The following is a 10898-nucleotide window of genomic DNA, read 5'->3' on the forward strand; positions in this document are numbered from 1 at the left end:
GCTCCACAAACCCCTGATCATTTCACATCACTCCAGCCCTCACAACAGACGCACTGCCTACACCCCCCCCCGTGACCTGCTGTCTGATCTCTCTCTCTTCTTTTCCTCCTCTTTTGGTGGTCTTTCTCTCTTACCTTTCAGAAAGCTACACTGAAAAAAAAGTGGAGTGACATTTACTTAGAAAAACCTCGGTAACAATATTCCACGCAGAAATTCTAAGTAAATTTAACAACCTACATTTCAAGTAAATTCTACTTACAGTTCAGAAGTGTTTCTAACTACAGGTACACAAGTAAACTTTACTGTGCATTCTGTTTTTCTTATTTGAGTGTACTCACTATTGCATAGTATTTTTTACTTAAATATACAAGTAATATTTACATAACATTTCTTCTTCTATTTAATTGTACTCACTATTGCATAGTAGTTTTTACTTAAATATATAAGTAATATTTACATAATATGTATTCTACCTTTAACAGCAATACCCTGTTAAATATGGGCATAAAAAACATGAAACAATGTACTCTTTAAAACAGCAACTTTATGTTTTGAAACACTGGTAGAATTCTGAGCTAAAAAAAACACACATTCATATCATATTCAGCACATGACTTTGCAAGAAAACTAAGTGCAATCACTCATCCCTGACATCCCTTGCTTTTAGTGTTATAGAGAATAATTACACAATATCTAGTTGTACAGTGGCCCTGAGAATTCAACGCACACAAGAAAACATACAAAACACAATCAAATGAAGAAAACATCTTCACCAATTTGACATGTGCAGCATTGAGCTGCAAATACTCAAAGCACAACAAATGAAACTGTTTCCAGGGGAAACTAAAAAAGTGCTGTGTCAACAAGGTTTTGAAACATTATCTTAACAATATACAAAACATGTAGTTGTACAAAGTGGGCTCAGGCAAAACATATGAAAAAGGTCACTGTTGCTAGGCACCATAACTACCAAGTATTTCCTCTGAACTGCAAGTTGAAGAAACACCTTTGTATACACTTAGGCTACAAGTTTGTTGCACAATGCATGGACTTTTGGAGACATCTTCAGGACATTTAGCTCAAGAAAGAGCTTCTGAAATACTTCAAAAGTGTATTTCATCTTCGGTGGATAACTTAAGTTCATTGCATATATGAAGCCTGTGAGCAGAAGGCAAGCCTTTGACACACATCTGCAGTCATCAAGAACCTCACTTCCCTCGATGATGATGGACACATCGGCAGGGCCTTCGTGTGCTGCACTTCCACGGAGGACAACTATTTTTATGACGTGCTCAGCATAGTCCTCTCTGACGAATTCTTTGCTCACATCCTGTCAAAACATGTGAATCGGTGATGAGATACACTATACTGTACATGTTTTATTTGAAGTGACTGAATATGCAAAAGGTCATTCATTAGGTTAAAGTGGCCATTTAATAGGGCTGAACTACCAATCAAAATGTTATCGAAACTGCAATATTGCCTACAACAATTTTCAAATCGCAGCAGGTGCGATATTTGTAAAAGGAAAAATGTAAAGAAAACCTTTTTGTTTGCTACAAATCCTCGCAAAAATCACACCATGATCATTTAAAAATGTTTCAATGAAAATGAGAATAATGATGATAATTTCCTGATATTGCAATTGCAATATCAGTTAAAATAATTGCAATTAAAAACATTTTTTATTATCGTTCAGCCCTAGTATTTAACCAACTATTGATGTTATAGTTCCTTTCCTTTTGTAGATAAAGACGGGGTAAGTTATGTAGGGAATTTGTAGTCACTTTTATTTCTTGGTTTAAAAAAGCTGCTCTGTTCCAAGCAGGAAGTAAAAGCTAGTATAGTACTGGATTCAGTTTAGCGAAAATGAGGTGGGATCGGGGGTTTAAAGGCTCACATCTTCAATTCTACTGAAAACCAAATTATGAATCAGAATGTAAAAAAAGATCATTAGAGAAAGAATGAAAAAAAGAATGAATGGAATAAAGTAAAATGTTTGCTTTTATTTTAAATATATTAAATACCAATTTATTTCATCTAAATGTTAACTTAATTAAAAGGACATGCCTTTTCCACATACTGGCATGAGTCACTAACTTGTAGAGATATCCATGTACAACAATCATCAGAACATTTACCTGGTAGTCTTTGATGAGTTCCTCTGGAGACTCTCCAAGGAACTCCATCAAGCAGCGGATGATGGCATCTCGTCTATCTTCTACATGTAGCTGTTAAAACAGACAAGTACATTATTGTAGAGAGAAAGCAAAAGATGTTGCGTAATGGTCAATTGAACCTGCTACAAAAGAAGGCACCAACTAGGTGCAAGGATGCAAAGCAGGATCAAGCTGTGCATACAAATGAGTTGATACACATTTAACTTAAAAACATCCTATGATGTGCCAAATGAAACCCAGGGTCAGTTGGGTAGATGCCCTGCTGGCTTTGGGTCTTGGTCAGGCCGGCCAGATCATTACATTATTATTATTATTATTATTATCTTTTCTCAGTGAATAAGAGCCCAACATACATTGATCGATTGCAATTGTATGAATTTTACACTTTACCTGACTGAGTGAATCCAGCAGGGGTCTTATTTTTGTGCCTGCAACTCCGCCTTTTGTCCCAAAGATCTCCTGCCGTTTTGGGGTGTAAAAGTCCAGTTTGGTCAAAAAGGTTCGCTCGAGATGAATTGTTGTAATCCTTTGGAACTCCTCTTTGATCTGAAACAACAAGGTGATAAAAACATTAAATGTAAACGAACAAGGGCAATCTGTATAAAGACAAGGGACTGAGTTGCAGTGTCCACCATTTACATGTTTTAGCCTGTAGTGCTTTAACAATCCTGTCCTTTTGTTAGATTCGAAGCTACATGTTTTGCACACCCATCTAGTGGAATCTGAAAAAAACACAAATGAATTCAATCTTTAAACCTCTTGAAACTAAACCATGTTACAAAAACATTTATATGTCAACTTAAACTTCTAACAGTACTGAGTTGATGAACTTACTCTGCATTAGCTGTCGAAGACAAAATTGCTGAATGACTCAATTTCCCTTGGTAACCTGTGAAATATATAGAAAGTACATTAGAAATGAATTATGTAAATGACAGAACTTACTGTCTTGCAATTTATTGCTTAAATATGAACACAACAATATACATTCAGAGCCATTTTTATCATGTAAAATGTTATTTAAAAAATAATTAAGTCAACTCTAATGTCTAACACTTAATGTGGAGAAAGAGATGTCCTGGATGGGTTGATTGTTGATCTGTTGGTAATGCCTCGGGGTTCCGGTGGGCATTTAAACAAATGCATAATGCTACGCTATACTTTGCGGCCTCACCCGGTTGCATAGCGACGCTTATTGTTTAGGTATTTTAATAAGCAGGTAGTCCTATCATTAGCTAGAACTAGCTGCATCTGATCGATATGGACATAAACGCGAGTGAAGTCTACTCTGACGGGAGAGAGAGATCAGCTGCTGCTGACGAGTCCACACGCAGCTCTGTATGATCATCTGCAGCGGTGAGCGGAACAAAACACACACTTCAGGTTACAATATTATACGTAGCTATTTTAATTACCTCTCAAACTACCTAAAATAGTAATATATATGTTTAGTTTTACTGTCGGGTCACTCATTACTGATCCTCGAGCTGCTGATACTGGCGGGCTGTCAGAAGAGGGAGAGCGCTCCATTTATTATTCCCGTGTTATTGTAAATTTCTGTTCACTTTTGAATAATGTAGTTAATCTACTATAATTGGTTTGTTTAATATCGAATCATTTCAATTTGTTTTAAAGCTCAATAAATAACAAAGAAGACCTTTGACCGGCACTCATTTTGTCTGGAAGATTTAAACTTTAACGGACATGTTGACCGGCGAAAAAATATTCTAACAGGAACTCACATACAACTTGTCACTGCATTCAAGGCTAATCAATACTCAAAGTAATAATACTTTTATCCAAAATACAACCGTTCAATACATTGACAGACCTGCCTCTACACGGGAACGTTTATGCACAGTACGCGTGTTCTAAAAAGTCTTCCGTTCACACGCATTTGTTTAATTTAACGTGTCTGTTCAGACGAGACCGCTCGACCCGCTGTAGTACATATGCCAGGCCTGTAAGTGGCGCTGCTGCCGCCACAAAATATACCAAAAACAGTGAAGAAGACCCGGAGCATGGTTGCCCTTCTGTTTATGCCCCGCGGTGGATTTAGCAACATGTACTAGTTCATGTAATTCCCCTCCATGTCCACTTGTTGCTGGTGGTTGTGGTAGAGGAGCTGTAGATTGTTCACTAACATCGGTAGCACGGTCGAGCTGTAGATGGTGTACTAACATCTGTAGAATGGTCAGTAGCAGTAGCACTGACAGCAGCACTGACAGTAGCTCTCGTGTAAACGGAGTCTCAGAGCTCACAGCTCCTCAGATCTGTTCAGAAACTAGACAAAAGTGAAACAAGTACAAACCACAGACTTGTCAAAGCATTAATTCATGGTTTTTACTAACCGGTATCAGTATGTTGTTACGGGCCGGGACAAACCAAACTGCGCTACGTGCTGCACTGGAAAAGCGCCAACAGTGAATCCATGGAGGCAAACACACTCACCTTTTAAATCGCGCTGTTCATATGTCATTCCAAATATAATATTCCTTGACCACTTTGTCCTTCTCTAGGCTGCAGTGAAACTGACCGCATCACGTAGCATCGCACATACTGTTGAGTATTTCTTTTGTTGAGCTGGAGCCATGAACACCCCCCTCTCCCGAAATAAAAAACTATTCAAATTGTTAAGTGCGCCAGTGCCATAGTTTCCATTATAAACGGCGAATGTTGTCGGAGTCGAGAACTTTGAAGTTTCAAATAAGCCTTTAAACAAATATATATTACATCTGATGTGTGGAACTTGCATGACACCGGGCTAAGTTTGCTAGCACGATAACGAGCTAGTTAGCCAGCTATTCTGTCGGCTAATGTTAGCTAACTTGGCCTTACATTTTTAATAACCAAATACTGACTTCAGCTGACAAGCTAATAGGAATGTAACAAGTTAACCAAGCACATAAACATACTCACATTACTCCACATCGATGAATATTCAAATGAAATGGTCGACCAAGCAGTCTTCAAGTTCCACTCAAATGTCAACCTTCTGAGTGGACTGTCCGTGCTTGACTGCGGGGACAATGTGCGCGGGAAATACTCTCCCCTGACGTCACCCACAGTTAACTCGCATTTCCCATGTACATTTCAATAGCTTTAACAGGTTGTACAGTAATACAATAATTTAGGTAATATTTACTTAGTGCTATTGTTAAAATTCACTTATGAAAATGAAGATTCAAAATTACTTAGAAACACAAGTAACACATTAAATAAAAGGAGACATTTTGAGTAAAATTACTGAAATAGTAATGTATTGTAGAATTTAAACATATAATCAAAGTAATATTTACAAAGCCAAAAAGTCCTTTTTTTCAGTGTACTGGCATTTATTCACATTCTAAGTTCACCTCAATTCCCTCACTTGATGTGTTTGATCTACTAAGTAGGAGATTTTTCTTTTTTTTTTAACTTTCTTTTATTGATTTTTTCACAAGGTAAAATTGCACACAAACAAATATTACATTTCAGAGAGAACAGTACCTGTACGGAGACGATCTACATATCAAATATTGCTAACTAACTAAATAACTAATTTGTTATGTACCTTAACCATTTCCCCCAGCCCTTAAGAAATGTGTCTTCCATTACTTTCAACTTGTATGTGATTTTCTCCATTATTAGGATATCACCAACAATATTAACCCATTGTCTGTAGCTTGGTGTTTCCGCCTTTAGCCCGTTTTTAGTGAGAGCCTTCTTTCCAGCAGCTAGGAGGATCTTGATCAGGTATTGATCTCCGACTTGTACAGATCCTTCCATATGTCCCAGGTATAATATCAAACAGGTTCCAGGGATTCTATAGCCTAATACCTTGCATATAACAGAGTGTACACAGTCCCAGAAAGGTTGCATTTGACTGCATGTGTATGGTGAGGTTCCAGATGTTTACAAAGTCTCCAGCATGATTGTTGAGTGTTTGTTTGTTTACTAGCGATTTTGGGTGTGTAAAAGAAACAAATTTGGTTTTTCCACATAAATTCTCTCCATCCGTGTGACTGTGTGGTCTGGTGCATTTTCCATATCACACAACATCTGATCTGAGATCCTTTCATTTAGTTCTTTTCCCCATCTACTAAATAGGAGATTTGCAGACCTAATTACAAAACAATACCTTTCTCTTTAGCTAATCACATTTTGGACTAGTTTATTTACACCATTTGTGCTAGTATCTATATCAAAGACTAAAAAGGGCATCAAATATAACTGTTTGTTGATACGATGTAGGCTGAAGCACATGGGGGGTACTTATCAGACTTGCCGGGGAAAGAAATAGTGATTTTAAATTCAAATCATGTCAAAAGAAGCTCAGTTATGGATATAGTGGAGATCTTTTGAATTGTTCTTCTTGTCACCTTCCACTCTTGGATTGCATTCCCTGTGCCTGCCAATAATGTATATTGAACAATATTTCAAAGCGAAGATTCACTGTCCTTGGATATGAAGCCTGCAGTGCTGCCACGAAGCTGCTTCCCCCCTTCCCTCATCCCCTCTCTCTTTTTTCCATCATGTTTTTCTGTGTTTTGTTTTTTCCACCTCTCTGCTCTATATCTGCCCTCCTCTCTCCAATGATCCCCTTTATTAGCTTTGGCTGTCATCTGATACTTTTGTTGATCGCACAATCTCTTTCTTCAGTTCCAGTGATTTTGGTACAAAACACACAGTCACTCACTGACACACACAGGTACACAGAGGTACGCTCGGTATCACATGCGTCTATCACACACCATGGAACACACCCTGACATGCCGATTTCACGATCCTGCGAAAAGCCCTACATTAGTGTGGTTAAAATAAATGAAAGTTGGATCACGGCTAAAGCTATTGGCTTTGACTGTAGTCGATACTGTTGGGGCTCTGTCTCATCCCTGGTCTTCCACACATAGGAAACCATGACCAATTTGAAAATCATAATATGATAATACTCACAAAACACACACTTATACAATAACAAAAACAACAGCAAATAAGTCATAGATTAGAGACATGCTCACAAATGTACAGACCCATGGACAAAACATAAGGCTTAATTTAAGGAGCGAATGAACATAAACAATGAAATAGTAGACAGATGATGACACCCTATTTAATATCCTGAATAAGTTTATCTTAGAAAGGATAATTTGTATTCAGCTTTTCCCCATTTATCAGTTTTATAGCGTAGTGTGTCAATGTGTTTCATCTGTTTGCACGCTGCATAAATCTCCCCTCAGGGCAGTGATGATTGGTTCCCCTGTTTGTGTGTGTGTGTGTGTGAAATTGATTTACATGCTACTGTTGGCTTATTGTCTCTTTTATCAATACTTCCCGGCTTATCGTGTGATTAGGTGATATCTGTGCTGCTTCCATCCTCTTTCTAGTATCACGTTTCTCTTGATCTTTTCATAACAAACAGTTGGACACTTAATTGAATATGCTTAGTCACTTCACTGTTGGGCTGCCGCGTTATGGCTCCACGATAGCACAGCTGTCATCACTGATGGATCAGAAAAGGGAGCTAACTTATTCACCTGCTTGGTTATCAGCGTGAGATAACAGCTGGCTTTCTAATGCCAGCTATACACTAATTGGACAGATTAAAGAAAGTGCAATCTGCATGATGCTTTTGCATCTTCTGTAGATTCAAGTCTTGCTATTGTAAAACGTTGCCATCAAATACAAACAGCAAGTGCAAAGCAGATTGCCGTCCGTCCATCTTGGAGATGCAGCTGCCGCTACAAGAAAGTCAGTCGCCACAATCTCCTAAACTGCGGGAGGTTGACACATTGTGTATCTATTCACATCACAGCTACTCGGAAAGTGGTGACTCAATGGATCCAATGTAGCCACATATCATCTGTGTTAGTGTTTGTGAAGTCAAAATAATATATATATATATTACGCATCCCTAAAGGTAGATACCATTCCCATGTCTTTATGGAATCTAAGCCATACAGCCAGTAACTAGTACAATGTCTTGAAATAGGAGGAACCTTCAAAGCTCACCCAATAGTCACACTTATGTGTCAAATAGACTGATTTGGTTTAAGTAAAGGTTTGAAGCAGGGTTATTTCTGATCTGAAAAATATTATAACGTTGTAGTCAAGTGTATCTGTATAACATGCTGGTTTGGTAAAAAGAAAATAATATTATTAACTACAGAGAACATGCAGTTTGTTTAATAAAACAAGACTACGTCTGGAGTAAACAAAAATGCCAGTCATATTTATCAGCTATAGCTTAAAAAGGATTTTAGCTCGTGACACTGTAATTGGACTCAAGCTAAATGTTCTTTTGCTTAATGACATGTCTCCATTTACTGTTGAGGGACTGGACTTTGGTAATATAATATGCATTTTAATGAATATCAGTGATATCAGTTTTTCCTGCAGTTTCCTTTTTAACCTTTGAATCTGCCTGAAGGACAAAGGGCAAACGGGAAATACTATTCTTATGTAGAAGGCCCAAAAAACAGAATCAAATCATCAGATGCAAGGCAGTGAACAAATTGGCAGTTTGCTGGTCTTCACCCAGGCACAGTCGGGGTTTGGAAACCTGCCACTGCATTCAGCACCAACACACTCCATGAAGGAACACTGGCTTAAGGGAGGTTTTTATCCATTTCATGACACAGGGAAACATTTGGGCAACTTTATAAACTCCACAGGATATACATAAGCAGAAACAAAAAAACAGTTACAAATATATATTTATGCTTGTATAGTTTAAATCTGTTTTAATATTAATGTATACATTATTAAACGTCAATTTACAGTTGATTAAAGGCACCGAAGAGGTTACTGTCATTTACAACGCCATTTAGCGGTTAGGTCGAAAGTTAAATCAATGTCCCAGACACCTTTTGATATCTGGAGCTCCAATCCAGCCAAAGTGAAAAGGATGGGGTCATGACATCAACAGTTTGATCTCCCTCCATCCTGTCTGCGGATGAAAATCCTGATAAAAATGAAGAGGCAATGCGAGTCAGTCTCTTAGTATTAGTGTGTGTGTGTGTGTCTGTGAGTGTGTGTGTGTGTGTGTGTGTGTGTGTGTGTGTGTGGTGTGTGTGTGTGAGTGAGTGAATGGTCTTTCTTTGGGTCAGATGAACGCTGTCCTCTAGTGCAGTTAATCAATAACGTCTGTGACTTTTTCCTACGGGAACCCACTCTCCACTGCTCTTAAGCCATCCTCCCGCTTTCCCTTTTCTTTCCTTGCCTACTTGTAATGGCAGGGGAAGGGCTAAAGCATCTAAATGGTCTCTTGTGAATGAAGTGAATTGAGAACGAGCTCATCGGCATGCATGAGTGGCTTCCATAAAGTAACTACGCATATCAATCATGCTCTGCGTGTCTTCGCGTTCAACAGGATTCATGACCTTCTGTGGAGTTCCTCCAGCAAGATACAGTACAACACACACATGAACACACACACACACACACACACACACACACACACACACACACACACACACACACACACACACACACACACACACACACACACACACACACACACACACACACACACACACACACACACACACACACACACACACACACACACACACACACACACACACACACACACACACACACACACACACACACACATGCATGTATGATAAATATCAACAGCACACTCGCACACGCTTCTAACCACACATGCGCTGCCTAGCACACCGTCAAGCACTCACTGCGGTTTGACACCAGCGCTCCTCTCTCATCATTAGTTTTAGTGAGAGATGTCCTGTCCTCTCAACAAAAACAAATATGGCAGGCGGTGACGAATCAATTAATCAGGCGAGGCATTTGCCGATAGTTATGTTTCACTTAGAACTAATATGCATTGAATGTCTCAGAAAGTTTCCAATAATGCATGGACGACACTTTCAATCAGCTTCCTGCGGAACAGTTTTGATCGATGAATCCTCAGAGTCAGATAGATTGCTGTCAAAGCAGAAGCTTTATTTGAGTGATGATCGTCTTCCACACTAACTTAATTGATGCTCCTCTGGACACACCACTACTTCCCATGTTTCTCCCTATCTGCCTTTGGCTTGATTTAGAGATTCCTGTACAATTTATTTCGCTTGCTACGTTGTTTTTGCTGTTGCTTTACTCACGGTTCCAACATGGATTACAAGCAGCAGCATCAGGTCATTTTAGAGTGATGGTATAACGTAAGACCCCTATTTGGATCATTGCATCATTGCATTTGTATTTTCTGAACCTTCCATAAAAGCCTTTGGCGATACCAGTTAAATAACATTAACATATGAAAATACTTTCCAGCTGGATTTTCATTCAGTTACAGGTTGAGCCCACTTGCTTTGCTTGCATCATTTCTTTGTTTTGCTTTTGACCACGGTGTCCTGTTTGAAGAGCCTCACTCGATCCAACCTATGTTCCCTCTGGCCAAACTGTCAGTTTCCCCTCTTTGGCCGAATCCATGTATCTACCTATTTCTCTGTCTTATGATTAATACCATCTACTTCTATTCTCCTTTATTTCTTCCACTTTAATTACCCCTTCCCATTTATAGCCTTTATATTCCCTTCAAATCCCTGGCAACTTCATTCATCTCTCTGTCCCTACTTCACATTCTCAGTCTCATTCTTTCTGACCCTCTCCTAGCCTTTACTGTGTCTCTCTTTCTTTAATTTTACTTTCTCTCTTTGCTCATAGTGTCTTCCCTGTTTCTCCCTCTCCCTTTTCTATCCCCAGCCTCTCTCT

At 38.8% G+C, this 10898-nt stretch overlaps 1 protein-coding gene across 1 annotated transcript; it reads right to left on the bottom strand.

Annotated features, from left to right (window-relative positions):
- Nucleotides 1-596: 596 nt before the first annotated feature.
- LOC117439853 (uncharacterized) lies at nt 597-5347 on the bottom strand. Its single transcript, XM_034075965.2, has 6 exons — nt 5100-5347; nt 3015-3069; nt 2820-2902; nt 2571-2726; nt 2142-2231; nt 597-1330 (listed from the first exon to the last, which is right to left on the bottom strand). Exons 2-6 carry the CDS (start codon nt 3019-3021, stop codon nt 1019-1021), a joined length of 648 nt encoding a protein of 215 aa, XP_033931856.1. The 5' UTR covers nt 3022-3069; nt 5100-5347; the 3' UTR covers nt 597-1018.
- Between the last annotated feature and the right edge of the window lie 5551 nt (nt 5348-10898).

This window comes from Pseudochaenichthys georgianus, chromosome 3 (genome assembly GCF_902827115.2).
Source record: "Pseudochaenichthys georgianus chromosome 3, fPseGeo1.2, whole genome shotgun sequence".
Taxonomy (NCBI): Eukaryota; Metazoa; Chordata; class Actinopteri; order Perciformes; family Channichthyidae; genus Pseudochaenichthys; species Pseudochaenichthys georgianus.

What these genes read in the sequence shown, in the direction of transcription:
- LOC117439853 (XM_034075965.2), bottom strand. An exon ending in TGCTGGATTCACTCAGTCAG is followed by an intron (nt 2,232 to 2,570) that starts GTAAAGTGTAAA and finishes CTGTTTTAACAG; the next exon opens with CTACATGTAGAAGATAGACG. An exon ending in AACTCATCAAAGACTACCAG is followed by an intron (nt 1,331 to 2,141) that starts GTAAATGTTCTG and finishes ATGTTTTGACAG; the next exon opens with GATGTGAGCAAAGAATTCGT.